This window comes from Opisthocomus hoazin, chromosome 1, assembly GCF_030867145.1.
Source record: "Opisthocomus hoazin isolate bOpiHoa1 chromosome 1, bOpiHoa1.hap1, whole genome shotgun sequence".
In the NCBI taxonomy this organism is placed as follows: Eukaryota; Metazoa; Chordata; class Aves; order Opisthocomiformes; family Opisthocomidae; genus Opisthocomus; species Opisthocomus hoazin.
Window position 1 is genome coordinate 28397939 of NC_134414.1, and position 19815 is coordinate 28417753.

Here is a 19815-nt window from a genome sequence, read left to right on the forward strand (position 1 = left end):
TGTGTTTGAATGTTTTCATCTCTGTAGGGCTACTAAAGAACGACAAGAAGTCAAGAATCCTACCCTTACTCTACCAGATCAAGACTTTAAAGGATTCAAGTCTAAACCTGCCATTTTTCAGCACTGTGCACTAAGACAGTCTTCAAATGGTACTTCAGGGGTTTCTACTCCATGTAAGGCCTCAGCAAAAGAGAGTGAAGAAACACGAAGTTCGCACAAATCTGGCAAAACTGCTAAAACTTTTATTCCACCCTTCAAAACCAAGCTGACATTTTCTGCAGGTGAACAAGGCAGCAGCAAAAGATGTGACTCACCAATCAGCAAAAATATGACTGCAGAGACAGAATTAAATCAGATCACAACTGAACAAAATATTGCTGAACCTCAAGATCATCAGTCTTGCATCCAGCATGTAGCAGACGCTGACCTAGACAATGACAATTTAGGTATTTTCAGATTTAGATCATTTAACTGTTGTGAATGCTAACTATCAGAGTTGAACCTTTAAGGGTTTTGCATATTCTGTCAGACTTTATTTAAAAAAAAAAAAAAGCTTCTTTTTAAGCTTTTTTTTGGCAGGAAAATTAGGAAATAATTGCTTTCCTGATATTTTTATATTGCACTCCTAATAAAACATATGCAACTCATCTCCAAAGTCAATTAAAAACATGAAAAATTTGTTTTCACACTGCTTCAGAAATAAGATGGCTTGTGTTTCATTTGATATTTGGTTCTGTATAGCTCTTGAAGTTCCTAGAATATTTTACTTAAAGACCAGCCTTGGTATACTTCATTCACTTTTACAGAAGCTTGTTTTCAGTCTGTTTTCTAATTAAAATGTAGGCTTAACATATAAATGGCTGATTGTGTTATTTTCAAAGAGGGAGAGTTTAAAGGCTCAAGTGTTTGACTTGATTTATCATGTGGCCTTATGCCTTCTAAGTTTTCTTGAATGTTCCAGTCTGTATAATTTCTGTAACTATTACAATCAAATAATGACTCATTGTATATATTTGAACAGGTGCATGAACATTTGCAGAATTAGAGCCCTTATTTACCGGTCAAAATCTCATGATTATGGTCTTTGTAGTCATCATCAACTAATTTCTGTTCATTTGGAGTTTTCTATGAAGATGGAGTTCAGTCTGAGAAGAATATGTGGATTTAAGTTTAGTTCAGGGACTTATATATTCATATTCATTTCATATCATTCGTTTAATATAAATACTATTCAAATTCCTTCAGTAAACACTGCTTTTTAAATGCATTAAACTTTGAGTATTTAGACTGTTGCAGTTTCTAAAAAGCTGCAGAGTGGCTTAGAAAATATGCTTCTCTGAATCTGCTTTTATAATGTGACTATATTTTAAATCGATATATACTGTAAAAAGGTTTTGATGATTTTGGGTTTGTTTTTCTTTGCAGCTGTGGTCAAGATGATGACAAACCTCCGCTGTGCCCGAGATCTGCAGGAAATGAGAATTAAAAAGAAATATAGGCAAAATATTAGCTCACAGCCAGGCAGTCTTTATGCCATTAAAACATCTGCAAGAAATAGAATCTCTCTGAAAACTGCAGTAGAAGAGAAATCTCCTAGTTTTTATTCTACGGAAGAGGTATATTGATATCTTTTTGCTGGGTGTCTTCCCTGGGATCTGTTCCTTAAGACAAGCAAACAAAAACTCAGTAGCTTTTGAATAGATACATTCTTCAGTTTTGAGAGAAGTATTTACAGTAGCTGTTATACCAGTTACTACAGTTTTTAAGTAGCTTTGCATATCCATAGTTTTTATGACTGTCCCACATCATAAGGTTCATAAATGTCTCTGTAGTGGTATAATCAAACAAGACAAGCATCAAACAAGGAAAAAATCCACTAATTATAGTTGCTATTGACTTTAACCCATAGCTGTTTTAAGATAACAGTTAAAATTTAAGTTTAGGTTAGTCTACATCAAAAGCCTCTTGCTTTTGGTACAATGAAGGTACAAAACCTATTGAATTTTTTTAAACATTTTAAAGCACAATGTGATGCTGCTGTTCTGATAAAATAATTGCTGGGAATTCCTCCATTCCTCTTGGATTACATACGAAATGACAAGGTTAGACAAAAGCTGTCTCAACCTCAAGGAAATATTTTGTCTGAATTTATAATGCTAGTTATAAAACCTCCCAGCTGAATTCTTACTGTATTGTTGTTATTTTGTCTTTTCATCTAATTTTTTGTAGCTTTACATGTGTGGTGTTTCAAAACATTGCATACAAGTTAACAGCACAAATGCAGAATCTTTCCAGTTTCTCATCAAAGACTTTTTCAGTAAAGAGTATTTATTAGCTGGAAATGGGATGCAACTTGCTGATGGAGGATGGCTAATACCCACAGATGAGGGAAAAGCTGGAAAAAAGGAGTTTTACAGGTACTGTTACTTATGAACTTGAAACAAGTATGCTATTTATTTGTTAGTGATTCCCTTATCCCCTAGAATAAACTCAACACAGTGATTTTTTTTAAAGCCTTTGACTACTTCACTGTGCATTTTTAGTGCACCTCTGTTACTGTAAATACAGATATTGTAGGATTGTAAATTTACTATGCAGACTAATGTTGTTAGTGATCTTCACTGACCATTAAAGAAAGCATACTAAGTCAATTCAGAAGATTTCTGGGGACTCTTCATCAGTGTAAATAGTCTAGAAAAATATTAACTATTTTCTGTTAATTAAGCACTTTACTATATTGTGTAATTAGCATTAATAGGTTTTGATTTTTGTTTCCCAGGTGGAGGAGGATTTATTTCTGGTGGGCTCTAGAGTTTCTTGATGGGAATGAAGGTTTTTCCAGGGAGGTGCTTGGGCCTTCTTTGGCAGGACAAGGCTAAAAATACATTTTTTTAATATTATTTTTTTAAAGCTGATGTATGATTTGAAGGAAGCTAAGATTTCAGTAGTAAAAGTCACTGATTTATTCAAGCTTTCTTTCGAGTATATTTAAGAAGCAAAAAAAAAGTGCATGAACAACCCTTGCTCTTGCACTCTTCCTGGTCTTTCTGTCCCTCCTTTTGCAAGTCATTTAAGATGAGCTGAAAAAAAAGTGTATGTGTTGAGTGCATCTCTTCTAAGCACTTTCATAATTATGTTTTGCTTTACTGTAAGCAGGTTTGTACATTATAAAATCATCAAAAGCATGTGCAACAGATCAAGAAACTACCAATGTACTGTTGTTCTACCGAAACTTCAGAAAATACTTAACCATCATTTTCTGATTTCCTCTGTAAATTTAAGATGCTCTTTTTTCAGGCCACGGTCAGTGTTGGTATGCATTCATGCAAAGACTCAAGGCAAGGACCTGTGTTTGAATAGTATTTGTAGTCAAGCATGTATTGCCAACTTAAGTAGTATCAGAATTCAAGAGCTTTCCAACATTGGCTTCCCAGGACCAAAGTGTGACAGAGATAGGTCTGTTCCAAGCTCAAGGACTGCTTTTATTTGAAAGCTTGAGTTGATGAAGTTGGTGCCCATAATCCAATATGGGAAAATTGACTGTTAGAAGATGTGTACTTTTATGTTGTGATCCTCGTGAAAAAAAAATGGCTTTCTGCTCTTGTTAGTGACTCAGTATCATTACTAGCTTCTCCCATGTGACTTTGGGAAACGTTTTTGATGCCCAAGTCATTGCCATGACTCTGGGAAATGGTTTTGGTGTCAACAATATTTGTTCGTCTTTGGAGAACTGGAGATGTTCTGTGTCCGTACCCAACAACTACTCCGTGAAGATCAATCAAGTGCTGGAGTTCAGAATCATAGAGTAATTGAAATTGGAAGGGCCTGCTGGTAGTGATCCAGTCCAAGCCCCTGTTCAACACAGTTCTAGTCAGATTAATTACTCGGGGACTTGTCTGAATCTTGAAAACCTCTGAGGGCAGAGCTGCCACAACCTTTCTGGACAGTCTGTGCCAGCTGACCACTCACATGATTTAAAAAAAAACACAAACAAACAACCACCCTTATCTCCAGTTAGAATTTTTCATGTTCAAACTTGTCTGTTGCCTCTCATCCTGTTGCGTGCTTCTGAGAAGAGCCTGTCCCTGTCTTCTCTGAATCCTCTAGTCAGGTAGTTGTGTACAGCAATAAGGTCTCTGCCGCCTTTGTTAAATTCGGACAAACTGAGCTCTCTTAGCTTTTATGTCATATGCTTAGCCCCTGAGAGCACAGGAGGATCACCTTGGTGGTCCTCTGCAGGGTTTGCTCCAGTATACCAGCATCTTTGTCCTGGTGAATCCAAAGCTGGACAGAAACTTCAGATGTAGTCTCCCAGGTGCTGAAGAGAAGGGAAGGATTACTGCTTTCCTGGCTTTGCTCCTAGTACAGCCGAGGGTGGTTTTGTGCTTCTTTGCTGCAAGGACACATTGCTGTCTCATGGTCATCTTGTTGTCCACCAGGACCTTGGATCTTTTTCTGTAAAGCTGTTTCCCAGTCAGCTGCAGCCTGTTACTGTTGCGTGGGGTTGTTCCATTGCAGGTGCAAGACTTTGCTGTTGTTGAATTTCATGAGATTCCTGACAGCTTGTTTCTTCAGCCTGCTCAGGTCCCTCTAAATAGCAGCCCTGCCCCCCCCACCCCCCCCCCCAGTTTATCAACCTCTTCCCCAAATTTGGTGTCATCCGTAAACTTGCTGCACGTGTGTTCCATGCCATCATCTGGGTTGTTAATGAAGACATTAAACAGCATTGGTCCCTGTGTTGATATCTGAGAGGTGCCACTAGTTACTGCCCACCTGCTGGAATTGTACTGTTGATCACAGTTCTTTACGCTCAGCAGTGCAGCCAGTTTTCCACTCACCTTATCTATACTTATCCAGCCCATATCTTACCAGTTTCATGATAGAGACTGTAAAAAATTGTCAAAGTCCTTGCTAACATATGCAGCATCCACTGCCCTCCCCTTGCCCGCAGCACCAGTTACTTCATTGTAGAAATCAGTTGGGTTGGTTAGGTGTGATTTGCTCTTAGTAAATCCATGCTGGCCATTCCTAATCACCCTCTTGTCTTTCACTTGTTTAGAAGTGGCTTCTAAGTATTTTTGCATGCTGCTCCAGAAGTTCTTGAGTCTCTCTGTTTGATAGTAAACAAAGTTTGTCTCAGAGCAGTTCTTAAAATTTATTCTGTTTTTTTCTAAGTACTGTAAGGCATAGCTAATGCTCCCACAGTTCCATTTTGCACCCTGTGGCATCGCATGCCCCAACTGTTCCATGGACAGCTATGGGCTGTGCAAGCGTATGCTTTTATGTAGTCACTCAGAGGCAGAGTATGCAGAACTTGACATAACTTGCTACCCGTCTGTTTCCTTCCCATTTGGCAAGTATTTTGCTATTAGCAATACCATCCCTGATTTTGCGTTTCCCTCCAGTGGTGACACGATTGCTGAATGTTTTGAGGATATACCTTGCTAGATGGAATGTTCCTACAAAGCATTTATGGTAGAAGCATAAAAGACTGTCTTGGAGGTTCATCCATGTGTAGTTCCGGTGCAGGGCCTCTTGCTACATGTCAGTGTTCTGGAATTGCAGTGCATTTTAGAAAGCATGCTGGTCACTCTTTTCTCATGTGAAAATGCTATTTCTAGGCTGACAAGTAACAGTGCTACGCAAATTAATAGGAAACATGACTTTTGAGGTTGTTTTGTCAAGAAGCAGTAGATCTCTGGGAATAATGCATCCAACTCTGGATCAGTGTATTTGCAGTCTGCTGCTTAGGCATGTTGGAGGTAATCTTGATTAATTTCACACAATTTTTCTGTGAATGGGAAAGGCATTAAAGTATTTGCATGAAACATGCCTAGATGTGCCAAATACTGGCCTTTTTAGACAGCCCAGCTGCTTGTTCCAAAGCACGTTGTTCCTTTTTACTTGTTCCTTGTTACTTGTCTTAGTAATCATTTTCAGATGGTGCTCCTGATTCTGTGGTCACGCCATCAGGTACATGGCTTTCCCCCACACTCATTTTTCAGAAAGAGAAGAGAGAAACCACCAACATACTGCTAAATATCCCAGAATAGCCACGGTGTTGTTGGTGTCAGAACCTGCTCTGACCTGACCCTGAATACCAGATAGCCTCTGGAGCAATTTGTAGAGGTTGTTTCCCAAGAGGTTGCCTTCAGTTCCTGTATCTTTTCTGGACTTGTTATATGTTAAAGCTTATGGCTGAGAATAAATACCTACTGTTTGGTCAACTGAATCAGTCTTTGTATCCCCTTAAGTATATTAACTGAATCTCTGTCAACTAGAATATATATGCCTTCATTTAGTCATCTGTATTTAGGATCTTAATCTTGAACTGAATTCTGTCTTTAACTCCTGAAATGCTTTGTCCTTCACGTAAGATTACAGAGTGTCTCCTAACGTTTGAGATTAATTATTGCTACATTAGAAGAGAGCAAAGCAATTTGATGGTCATGTCTGCTCCTTATCTTCCTGTATATGACTTTGTGGCTTTTAAATTGTTTCTTTTCCTCACCCAACAGCAATACAGTTCCTTAAAATCTTCTTGAGGCTTTCTGACAAGTTGGAATTTGACTTTTTGATAGGACTTGACTTGTTCTAATTAGTCTAATGGCTCAGCTATTTGAATCTTTGCTCTAATTCTTTCTCTTCCTGCTTTCATGAAATGGCCTTCCTAGTGACTGTGAGAGCTGGTAAAAACGGATGTTTCCAACGCAACTCATGCAGGTCATGGTGGTACAGCTTGGCCTCAACACAGAATGAAAGTCCATTTCTGAAGTCACTCAATGGAGAGAAGAAAGGTCTTTGAAATGTGCTGTCCACATGCATGCTTAAAAAAAAAAAAAAAAGGCAACAAAACACTCAAACCACAACTCTAGGGACTGTGACGTAGAGTAGATGGATTGTAATGAACTCATCAAGCAAGCAGGGGAAATTCCAGGACTGAAAGGGAATAGAGCACACTTCTGTCCTTCTGTGCTCTGTGCATAACTGCGTGAAGCTGACAGAGCATGCCCCTGGAGCTACTCGTAGGGTCAAAAGTCTCCATTTCAAGAACGCATGCATGTATGCACATGCATGCTGCCAGAGCGTATGAGGACAAAACTTCAGTATTCGGACAATAACCAGATCAGGTTATGGAAACTTGTAAACTATGTAAACTTCCTGTTTTCACTCTCATAAACATTCCTTTGTTAACGTTACCTATGTACATACACTGAATACAATGCTGGGGAAAAATAGGCAAGTAAAACCTTACAGTGGATTTCCGGTTAATTTATTAACAATTTATCTGCAGAGCCCTCTGTGACACTCCTGGTGTGGATCCCAAGCTAATAACAGAGGCCTGGGTTTACAATCACTATAGGTGGATTGTATGGAAATTGGCGGCCATGGAAGTGTCTTTTCCACATGAATTTGCTAACAGATGTTTGACACCAGAAACGGTGCTGTTGCAGTTGAAATATAGGTAAGTATATAAGAATGTATTTGGACTTGTAATCTGTGATACTGTGTCCTTTCTAGTTCATATTATAAAATAAGCACCTCTACCTTACATTTATTATTTATCAGAATGTTTATATTGTTAAACTTATGCATATCCATATTAAAAATGTAGTGCGTGTTATTTGTAAGGATTTCGATAACATTTGCTTTGCTACAGTGGTACTTAATCATTTAGATTGATTAAGCAATAGTTTGCTACAGTTTTTTTTAAGGAAAAACAATGTGGTGGATTTTGTTTCCTTTAACAAAGCATCATGAATTCTTTTTTCTAGGTATGATTTGGAAGTTGATAGAAGTAAACGATCAGCAATTAAAAAAATAACAGAAAGAGATGATGCGGCAGGTAAAGCACTTGTACTGTGTGTTTCTAAAATCATATCGCTAAACACTGTTGTATCCCCTAGCAGTAGCAATAAGAATGTGGAAAGTAAAAAAGCAGCAGCAATAATTGAAGTTACTGATGGCTGGTACGGGATTAGAGCTCTTCTGGATCCCCCTCTCAAAGCTTTCTTGCATAGAAGAAGGCTGACTGTTGGTCAGAAGATCATAGTGCACGGAGCAGAACTTGTTGGCTCTCAAAATGGATGTACGCCACTGGAAGCCCCAGATTCCCTTATGTTAAAGGTAAAACAAAGCATTAGTTCAGCTTGATTGGATGTGATGGATGCTATTTAGTTGAGCCACATTTTGTAAACAGAAAAAGGTTTGTCGGGGCTTTATAAACAGACGAAGTTTTGTCAAAGTTTAATGAGATTTGTAAGATGTGACACAAGGTAGCTGACACTATTCAATAGGATTGGAAGATAAGTTTATAATATAAAATTCTGCCAAGTTTTGCTGTGTATTTTTACAGTTCCAGCTCCTTAATTTGGTTAAGCACCAGGTTACGAAAAGTATTTATCCATCACAGACAATATGGAATTTGGAGGAAGAATTGGGGGGGAAGAAAACAGGTCATGAGAGGGTGGGCTTGGAGGGGACGGTCTTGACTTTTTCGAGGATGATTAAAACAATGCATGAAGTTTCAGCATAAAAATTTTGCTCCTCTGGTAGAAGTCAGTGGCTTGTCTCATAGGTGCCAATTTCTTAGAAAATTTTAACTTACCAAATTTTTAGTTCCTGTTTAAAATACATTCTTCAATGCAAAAAGAAACTGTGAAATTAAAATGTATTATGTTGAGGTGAAAAAATGATATGTTCTTAGTGAGGTCAGTGTGATAATAGTCTTTCCTTTAGATATAATAAGTTGGATGTCTTTTTGACCTACCAGTGACAGTTTATCATTCAACATTTAACTTATTCAGATTTCAGCGAACAGCACTCGATGTGCACGATGGCATGCAAAACTAGGATTTCATCGGGATCCCAGACCTTTTCCTTTGCCTTTGTCATCGCTTTACAGTGAGGGTGGTGCAGTGGGGTGTATTGATGTAGTTATTCAAAGAACTTATCCTATTCAGGTATGGTATAAGTATTTTATGAATCTAACAGGCTCTATGAGATCTGAAGTGTATTAGTTAATTGCTATATCATTCCTCAAATTTGACATAATAGAGCTCACTAAAAAATTTAAGAGAAGGTACTATTACGTGTAAAATGAACAGGAGTGATTCTTGCAGTCTGCATGTATTTAGTTTTTTCAGGACTGGAGTATTCTGCTGTAAGAAGAATTTGAGTTTGCGTTCAGTATCTTCTGGTTGGCTTTGCTTTCAGCTTCAAAAAGGCAGAAATAATTGAATTTCAGTTCTGTAATCTGAAAAGCACAGCACTTGTTTTAAAGAAGGAAAAAACCATTGACAGTTTCAACTCCTAAGCAGAAGTGAAGCCCATTTTTTTTCTATTAACATACGTATCCCTGCAAAGAAGTTAAATATTTATAACCATTAGTAAGATTATTTTTTCTTACATGTAGCTGGCTATATTGTGTAAGATCTATTATTTTAAAATATTATTGAAAATACAATGTGATTATGGTGTAAAATAGAATTAAGGTCTTCTAAATACCACTTGATATCCAGACATTTTAAATATGGTCAGACTTCACTGTAACTACTTGCTTTTATAACAGTACCAAATATGAAAAGAAACAATATTTTTTTAGTAAACAATCCCTCTAATGTTAACAGTTTAACCAGGATACAGCTTTCAGATTTTGTTAACTTTTCTCGGAGTGTGTTACACTTGGCCTGTACATACAGATGTTTTTTCATTGCTTTCTTTCTAAAGTGTTGTCTAACTGTTGGTTGATGTAGAATGAATTCTGCAAAGATAATACCAATACTTGGGTTGGATCATTACTTTGATATTTAGATTATTACTTTAATGGAGGAAATTGCAATACTTACTATGTGAACTGTCTGATAGAACTAACATTTATTTAGGTCCCAGAAAGGGGACTGTAATCTATAACTGCATCGCAGTAAATGGCTTCCAGGCTGGGAGGAAAGTTGTGCTTTGTATCTCACTATATCAAGAGATTGATGTGCTGATGTAGATTTTATTTAAAACACCTAAGACTCTTGCTCAAACAGACCAAAACAATAGGAGGACTTGGGCCGTCTGTGTCCTTTTACCTCAAGAGTCAAGGAGTGTACAAATCACAGGAACCTGAATTAAAGTTGTCAAACTGTGAATAGTGCAGGAAATGCATGGCATGCAGTTAATGAGGCAGGCAAAGCTTACTTCAACAATTCGCTGCCTCATAAGCATTAGTCCTTCAACCCTTCCTCGCTCTGCCCTCACTATACTCTCTTGCTGCTGAACCTGGAGCTCACCTGATCCTGTTGCTTAGCTAATTTAATTCAGTAAACCAGGAGTAACTAACTAATGAATAATAACAAAAAAACCCCACAACAAACTGCTGTCTATTGAATTAACAGACTCATGTTGTCTGAGGTCAGGTATGTGCTAGAGCCAGTGCATGGGAGAAGCAGATGAGACTGCACAGCGAAGAGGAAGGGAAGGGACCACTTTCAGCAGCAGTGACCTCTTTCTTTGACTTGCCTATCTCTTCAAATCAGGCGAGCCAGTTCTGGCAGGGTTGTGGACAAGGCTGTAGTCCTATGGAACCATTTCAGGCAGAAAAAAGTTTAAGAGCGTCTGCAGAACAACATCATAGTTCTTTTACAGCATCTAATCTAGCATGTTAAGACAGACAGTACAATTGATATGGAAAGACAAATCGGGTAGAGTGCGGTTCTGCTATATTTTTAGCCATTGAGTTTGATGGTTTGTATCTTAACGTGTCTACCACTGGGATCCAGCTATCTTCAAATTACATCATTGGTACCTATTACTACAAGCTATGGTTTCTTTAGCTGTTAAGTCATGCAGTTTTGACTACTGCTCCATTCTGTTTGTGTAATTTTAAAGTGAGTATTTATCAACCAGTGCTGTGGGGTTTTGCCTTTTATCTATTATACTGAAAGAATTTATGCTGTACTGCCTGTTCAGTTTTTAATGCATTTTTGCTTAACAATGAGTATTAGAAGGAAACTAGATGAGGTTAAAAATTTTAAAAATCTGGGTTTTGTTTGAATCTTTTCATCTTAGTGGGTGGAAAAGACATCAGCTGGTTCATATGTGTTTCGCAACAGCCGAGCTGAAGAAAGGGAAGCGGCCAAGCATGCAGAGGATCAACAAAAGAAACTGGAAGCTCTGTTTGCAAAAATCCAAGCAGAATATGAAAAGCATGAAGGTAAAGCTTTCATTGTTTCAGAACATGTAATAAGAACACAAAAACTTCTTTGGCATTCACAGAAGAGTTTAATGAAACTGGAAAAAACTTCTCTGGTGATAAGAGAAGCAGAGATAGGGTGTTGCATTTTCTTTGTTGTTGTTGGTTTTGTGTTGTATTGTTTTAGGTTTGTTACTTCCTACGTATCAAGACCTTTCAGTACAAAACAGTTATATACTTATTTGCTTGGCTTTGTGGCTATCTTGGAAACTCTTCCTGAACATGCTGGTAGCCAGGCTACTAAAAACTTATCATTGAGATGGTGCTCAGAGAAGTGCTACAAAATTGTAAATTGTTAATTCCATTCTCTTCAAAGACCTGACACTAATATTTCACCTGGAGGTGGGCGCTGCTTATGATGTATATCAGTAGACCTGAACACCAAGACTGAGCATCTCTCCTCACAAACACTGCAGGACTGTGGAGATACTGAGGTCAGTGGAGGTGCTAAATGGGACAGGAACCCTGGTGACACAGGATGTGGAGAAGGCTGAATTACTGAACGCCTTAACTAGCAGTGCCAGCCTTTAGCAATCCCAGGCCCTGGAGACCAGGCGAAAGTCTGGGGCAAGGGAGACATACTCTTGGTGGAAGAAGATCAAGTTAGAGAATACTTATGCAAACTGGACTGGTAAGTCCATGGTTGGTGATGGGATGAACCCACAAGTGCTGAAGCAGCTGGCTGATGCCTTTGTGAGGCTGCTCTTGATTATCTTTGAATGATCATGGTGTTTGGTAGAGGTGCCTGAAAACTGGAGGAAACCAAATATGTCTCCTGCCTTCAAAAAGGACAGGAAGGAGGACTCAGAGAACTAACTGCAGGCCAGTCAGCCTTACCTTGATCCCTGAGAAGGTGGTGGAACAACTAATCCTGGAAACCATTTCCAGGCACATGAAGGACAAGAAGGTGATTGGGAGCAGTCAGCAAGGATTCACCAAGGAGAAGTTATGTTTGACTAACCTGACAACCTTCTGTGATGAAATTACTGGCTTGAGTAGATATGGCAAGAGCGGTGCATATTCTCTGCCTTGACTTCAGTAAGGCTTTTGACCCTGTCTCCCCTGAGATCCTTATAGAGAAGCTGATGAAGCGTGGGCTGGATGAGCAGACAGGTGGATTGAAAGCTGGCTGAACAGTTGGGCCCAGAGGGTGGTAATCAGTGGCACAAAGTCTATTTGGAGGCTGGTAACTGGCAGTGTACTTCAGGGATCAACACTGGGTCCAGTCCTGTTTTAACGTCTTCATCAATAGTCTGGATAATCAGGCAGGGTGTACTCTCAGCAGGTTTGCTGATGAGATAAAGTTAGAACAAGTGACAAACACTAGAGGATTATGCTGCCATTCACAGGGACCTCAACAGGTTGGAGAAATGGGCTGACAAGAAGCTCGTGAAGTTCAACAAAAGGAAGTACAGATCTTGCACCTGGGGAGGAACAGTCCCATGCACCAGTACATGCTTGGGGCTGCCTGCTGGAAAGCAGCTTTGCAGAAGATGCCCTGGGGGTCCTGGTGGACAAGTTGAGGAGTGTTGCCAGAAGGTCTAAGGAAGTGATCCTTTCACTCTCCTTAGCATTGGTAAGGCCACATGTGGAGAACTGTGTCCAGTTCTGGGCTCCCCAGTACAAAGGAGACATGGACATACTGGAAGGAGTCTAACAAAGGGCCATGAAGATGCTTAAGGGACTGGAGCATCTGACACGAGAGGAAATGGTGAGAGAGCTGGGGCTGTTCAGCCTGGAGAAGAAGGCGGCTCAGGGGGATCTCATCAATGTGCGTAAATACCTGAATCACAGAATCACAGAATAGTAGGGGTTGGAAGGGACCTCTGTGGGTCATCTAGTCCAACCCCCCTGCCGAAGCAGGCTCACGTACAGCAGGCTGCACAGGACCTTGTCCAGGCAGGTCTTGAATATCTCCAGAGAAGGAGACTCCACAACCTCCCTGGGCAGCCTGTTCCAGTGCTCCGTCACCCTCAGAGGGAAGAAGTTCTTCCTCATGTTCAGCCAGAACTTCCTGTGCCTCGGTTTGTGCCCATTGCCCCTTGTCCTGTCACTGGGCACCACTGAAAAGAGCTTGGCCCCACCCTCCTGACAACCACCCTTCAGATATTTGTAAGCATTTATTAGGTCCCCTCGCAGCCTTCTCTTCTTCAGGCTGAACAAGCCCAGCTCCCTCAGCCTCTCCTCGTAGGACAGATGTTCCAGTCCCCTCATCATCCTTGTAGCCCTCCGCTGGACTCTCTCCAGTAGCTCTTCATCTTTCTTGAACTGGGGAGCCCAGAACTGGACACAGTACTCCAGATGAGGCCTCACCAGGGCAGTGTAGAGGGGAAGGAGAACCTCCCTCGTCCTGCTGGCCACACTCTTCTTGATGCATCCCAGGATTCCATGGGCTTTCTTGGCAGCCAGGGCACACTGCTGGCTCATGGTTAACCTGTCGTCCACCAGCACACCCAGGTCCCTCTCCGCAGAGCTGCTCTCCAGCAGGTCCACCCCAAGCCTATACTGGTGCATGAGGCTGTTCCTCCCCAGGTGCAGGACCCTGCATTTGCCTTTGTTGAACCTCATCAGGTTCCTCTCTGCCCAACTTTCCAGCCTATCCAGGTCACGCTGAATGGCAGCACAGCCTTCCGGTGTGTCTACCACACCTCCCAGTTTGGTGCCATCAGCAAACTTGCTGAGGGTACATTCTAACTCTTCATCCAGGTCCTTGATGAAGAAGTTAAACAAGACTGGGCCCAGTACTGACCCCTGGGGGACACCACTAGTTACCGGCCTCCAACTAGACTCAGCGCCGCTGATGACAACCCTCTGAGTTCTGCCATTCAGCCAGTTCTCTATCCAATTCACCGACCACTGAAGGGAGGGTGCAAAGTACATGGAGCCAGGCTTTTCTCAGTGGTGCCCAGTGACGGGACCAGAGGGAATGGGCACACACTGAAACACAGGAGGTTCCCTCTGGGCATCAGGAAACCCTTTTTCACTGTGAGGGTGATCAACAGTGTTGCCTAGAGAGGCTGTGAAATCTCCATCCTTAGAGATATTCAAAAGCTCACTGGACCTGGTCTTGGACAGCCTGCGGTAGGTGACCCTGCTTGAGCAGGAGGGTTGGCCAAGGTGACCTCCAGAGGTCCCTTTCAACTTCAGCCGTATTCTGACTCTGTGATGGGATGACACTGCGTACATCTGCTGGTGATTTCTAGCAGTAGTTCAGGCCTGCTGTAGCTGCAAGTGGCCCAACTGGCTGCTGATTGCTACAGCTGCATGAAGCTCACTGCTGTGCCAGAAATATGTTTGCTTCCCCTTAGGTTTGACTCTGCTAAACGGGAATGAGGAAGGGTGTTAGGATTCTTGCCATGTTGATTATCGATTCCAGCTGCCTTGATACGCTTGGTCTGGTTTTTGGGAGGAGTTTTTGTTGGTTTTGGTTTGGTGTTTTAGTTGATTTTTTTTCCAGCAACAGATAGGATTCCATCACTAACAGTAGCCTGTGCAGTTCAAATTTGACAGGGTCATATCTACAACCCAACAGCCTCTCCCTTTCCATAAATCTTGTGGTCGTCTATAACACTAACACGTTCTCTAACTCCTTTTCAGAACCCGCAGTTCTTCACCAATAACAAGCAAAAGGCAAATGAAGCCATACTCTAAAAAACCCCAAAACAAACCTCACTACTTAATTCTTAGTTTAAATCAGAAATTGCTTTATGATTTTTAACTTCATTCATACGAACTTCCACATATCAGTCACCTCATTGTGTTATTTTATGTTTCACTGCTAAACTTGCGTACGCTGGAGTCTCGTACACTGAAACAATTAATCAAAATGCTAGCAGCAAAATGACTTGCCGAAGGAGAGCATAATAGATTAATATGAAGAAGTTAACTGGGCTTTTAGCTGGTGCCCTAAGGAGGCTTCACATGCAGGCCTCTGGTCACCTGTTGTCGCAGATCTTGGTATTTTCGAGACTTTTCTGCTGTATGAGACGAAGAAAAAGTGACATACAGGAAATACAGTGAAGTATCAATGAAGTTTTGTGGAACGCTGTCAAATCTCCCACCCTCTCCCAAGTGCAGACACTGACACTGGCTTCCCCAAAGTTTGAATGAGATTTTTTTTTCCTTCCGCTTGTGTTTTCCTAATATATATATATACACACACACACGTCAGTTCCTATATAGAAGTGTTTTGTATTTTTATTCTGTCAAGGCCGAAGTACTGCCATGCTTCTTACATAATTATTTCTTCTTTCACTTTTAAAGTGTATTGGTTGTACTCAATGTAATGGATTTTTTCAACAGAGAGCACTAGCAGAAGAACACCGAGATCACGCATAGTCACAAGACAGCAAATCCATAATTTGCAAGATGGTGCAGAACTTTATGAGGCAATTCAGGATGCATCTGATCCTAGCTATATGGAGGTAACTGTAGATCCTACTGGGCTAATTTTGAAATGTTTGTGGAATAATTTACAATTTAGTACCTCCTGCTAAAATCAACCATTAAATTACTATTTTTTTTTTCTTACCTTTTGAGATTTTCTACAGCATGCTTATTGCTAAGTAAATGAAGATTAAAAATTTTGAAAATATTTTCATGAAGTCTTGTTAAAATTAGATTGTAAAACCGACTAAGCTATTTTCTCTTGATATAAAAATCAAGGACATAGTAGAATTAAAAGTTAATGTTACTTGTAATTTTATTACTTTGTTTTGTCTCGCAGACATGAAAACTAAATGCATCTCTAAGTCTTGAGTTTCACACACTTCCTCTTGCATGCTGTTCACTGAAGCGTTTGGATGATTATATTGTCATTGCTCTTTTCGCACTCTGTTCTAGTTCAATCACAATTTTCAGGTGTTTATGCCTTTATTAATAAGATGCAGGTGATTAGTCCCTGCCAGTTCTTAAAAATTAAATGCATGCCTTGCCTTATGCGAGTCAGGGTCCTTGACTGTCCTACAGCCATACGCTCTGTGACTTTGTCTGACAGAACGTTATGCATATCTGTGCTGCTACATGTGAAAGCATCTGGATCTTGAAGGCTTGGTCAGAGAGGTAACATTCCTGGTAATGTAAATTACTGGGTCAGCTCAGACATAGCAGCCTGCTGAGAGGTGCAACTCTTCGTTTCTTCTTACAGAATTTTTTCCTAATATTTCTTCTTTCTAATGAAACCAGCAAGCATGCCTGTTGTATCAAATATTCACCTTAGTTACGCATTCTTAAGCAGGCTTCTCACTAATTATCACATAAGAACAATGTGTCATGTAATAATTAGACAATGGAGCACCGAGCACCAGTCAAGACTGGTGAGTCCCAGTGTGTTAACAACCCTCATTTCAAGTCCTAGTAGTATGTCAGTTGAACAATATGTTGCTGGTAACAGATGAACACGTAAGAAAGAGGCTATCTAAAAATCTGGATGGGATTTTTTTTTAATGAATTAAAAAGATAACTGAATACATTTTCTCCTGGTTACAGGGATATCTCAGTGAAGACCAATTAAAAGCTTTGAATGCTTACAGGCAGTGGATGAATGATAAAAAGCAAACTCAGATACAGGAAGAATTCAAGAAGGCTTTGGAGTCAGCAGAACAGGAAGCAAGTGGTTGTTCCAAAAGAGATGTGTCTACTGTATGGAAATTATGCGTGGTAGACTATAGAAAGCAAGAAAAACAAGAAAAACGTAAAGGTTAGTACTTGGAAAACTGTAAATAACTTTTGTCTAAACATGGTGACTGGCCAACATAGCGGGTAGATTTGAAGAGTTTCTCAACAGGATTTTAGCTTGCATGTCAGTATTTCCAGTTTTATGTGGGTTTTTGGTTTAGGGCTTTTGTGTGGGAGAGAGCGTTGTGGATTTATATTGTTTAAAAGCCTTCAAATGAGTATTGCATAGCTAATATATCTTAATCTGATATTGTTAGGAGCGATACTGAGTATCTGGCGTCCACTGCTAGATGTTTGTTCGCTGTTAAAGGAAGGCAGTCGGTACAGAATCTACCAGCTGTCAACATCACAGTCCAAAGGAAGATCAGACTCAACTAACATACAATTAACAGCAACAAAGAGAACTCAGTATCTACAACTATCAGTAAGTGCTTTAACTGCATAAAGATGAATCATTATAACGTATCACAGTCTTACAAATTCTATGTTTCTTCAGGTATCACAGGAGATGCTGGTACAGATTTTCTTCCCAAGAAAAGCTCTAAAATTCACCAGTTTGTCGGATCCTTCTTTTCAGCCGCCATGTGCTGAAGTTGATTTAGTTGGAGTTGTAGTTTCTGTTAGCAGAACAGGTATGTTGTGGACCACTTTCATGTCCTCCCATTGAATAAGCACTAGATTTTTTATTTCAAAAGTCAAAAATGATCTTGATGTTGTACCTACATTTCAGACCCACGTGAAAACCTGCTAATACAGTCCATCACTGTCATATGCTGGCAGATAATTCTGGTTTCCTAAAGAAAAACTGTCTTCATTTATTAGCTCAGGAAGAATTTAGTGAGGGACAATCTAACTCAAGAAAAGCTTTTCTTTAGCTGTTTCCATAAATGGTGAAAGTAAGTTCTCACATCTGTGTGCAGCATCTGTAGAAGTAGCACTGTGCGTGTATGTGAGCTGCCTCTTTTGTGACAAGGAATGAGTAGAACCTAAGCACTGGAGCTCACGGGTAGGGACAGGTGGATAATCTGCTGGATAGAAAGGGAAAGCACCATCGGAGTATTATTTTTTAACCACTGGAACACAGACTTTAAGCTGTTTTCTGTAATCAGTAGGGACATGGTGTAGTACCAGAAGGATGGGATGCCATCCAGAGGGACCTGGACAAGCTGGAGAGGTGGGCCTGTGTGAACCTCATGAGGTTCAACAAGGCCAAGTGCAAGGTCCTACATCTGGGTCGGGGTAATCCCCGCTATCAATACAGGCTGGGGGATGAAAGGATCGAGAGCAGCTCTGCTGAGAGGGACTTGGGGGTACTGATAGACGGAAGGCTGGACATAAGCCGGCAATGTGCGCTGGCAGCCCAGAGGGCCAACCGTGTCCTGGGCTGCATCAAGAGAAGCGTGGCCAGCAGGTCGAGAGAGGTGATTCTGCCCCTCTACTCTGCTTTGGTGAGACCTCACCTGGAGTACTGCGTTCAGCTCTGGAGCCCTCAGCACAAGAAGGACGTGGAACTGTTGGAGCGGGTCCAAAGGAGGGCTACAAAAATGATCCGAGGGCTGGAGCACCTCTCCTATGAGGACAGGCTGAGAGAGTTGGGCTTGTTCAGCCTGGAGAAGAGAAGGCTGCGGGGAGACCTGATTGCAGCATTTCAGTACTTAAAGGGAGCCTATAGGAAAGATGGGGACAATCTTTTTAGTAGAGACAGCAGTGACAGGACGAGGGGTAATGGTTTTAAACTCAAACAGGGTAGGTTTAGGCTGGATATAAGGAAGAAATTCTTTACCATGAGGGTGGTGAAACACTGGAACGGGTTGCCCAGAGAGGTAGTGGAGGCCCCATCCCTGGAAACATTCAAGACCAGGTTGGACAGGGCTCTGAGCAACCTGATCTAGTTAGTGGAGTCCCTGCTCGCTGCGGGGGGGGTTGGACTAGATGACCTCTAGGGGTCCCTTCCAACCCAAAACTTTCTATGATTCTATATGAATAAAGCATCAAACATCTGTTACCATGCAGACACGCTGCCATGTTATATTTATCAATTCTCCTTCAAGAGTTGTGAGACTTTTTTTAAGATACAATTTGTAATCAGCCTTTACTTGAAGGTTTAAGGTTTAATTCAGACTTTTGTCTTGCTTTTAGGTTTCACTACTATGGTGTACTTATCTGATGAAAGCTGTAACTTGGTGGCGGTAAAGATCTGGACTGATCTTAGACACTTTGCTGTAGAAGATATAGTTGTCCGCTGCTCGTTCATTTCTGCAAGCAATCTTCAGTGGCAGTCTGAATTCAGATCAGAAATTCCTATGCTGTTGGCTGGAGATCTTTCTGTGTTCTCAGCCAGTCCAAAGGAAAGCTATCTTCAAGAGAAGGTTAATGAACTGAGAAGTATGATAGAGGTAAATCTGTAAATTTTTAGTTTAACGATTAATTTTAGTTCCTGCTTTGTTACAGTCTTCACCAAAAAGTCCGTTAGTACTAACAAATCTTTAAAACAAGTAATGTACATAATGTTGAATTCGAGGGGATTTTCTGGGAGACAGAGTAAGGCATTAATGCACTTTTGTGGAGGACTCACCATATCACCTATTGAATGTCTTTTGGGTTTTTGTTTGTTTCTTGTTTTTAGTTTTGTTTTTTTTTTAAATTCCATGGCACATACTAAAGACAGTGTTGGTTGAGCTGAATATTCTCTGGCTAGAAAAAAGTATTGTACCTGTCAACAGGGAATCGGTCATGGACAGTTTGGGTCTAGCCTTTTACAAGTTGAAATTCACTGTCTTGCTCAGTTGATTTTCATTTATTTATTATTTCAATTTTCTAGCTGTGCTAAATAGCATGTCTTGGTCATGCATTCTCACTTCTTACTGAAAAATAAGTTTAAATACAAAAGGATTTTTTTC

General features: G+C 40.5%; 1 protein-coding gene across 1 annotated transcript in view; it reads left to right on the top strand.

Moving 5' to 3' along the window:
- Positions 1–19815, top strand: part of BRCA2 (BRCA2 DNA repair associated) — a 43136-nt gene that overhangs the window by 21038 nt on the left and 2283 nt on the right. The window contains exons 13-24 of the mRNA XM_075419814.1: positions 28–446; positions 1426–1616; positions 2230–2417; positions 7295–7465; positions 7776–8127; positions 8808–8963; positions 11056–11200; positions 15542–15663; positions 16727–16937; positions 17173–17339; positions 17412–17547; positions 19055–19311. Of these exons, the coding sequence (XP_075275929.1) occupies positions 28–446; positions 1426–1616; positions 2230–2417; positions 7295–7465; positions 7776–8127; positions 8808–8963; positions 11056–11200; positions 15542–15663; positions 16727–16937; positions 17173–17339; positions 17412–17547; positions 19055–19311 (2515 nt within the window). The remainder of the gene's footprint in view (positions 1–27; positions 447–1425; positions 1617–2229; positions 2418–7294; positions 7466–7775; positions 8128–8807; positions 8964–11055; positions 11201–15541; positions 15664–16726; positions 16938–17172; positions 17340–17411; positions 17548–19054; positions 19312–19815) is intronic.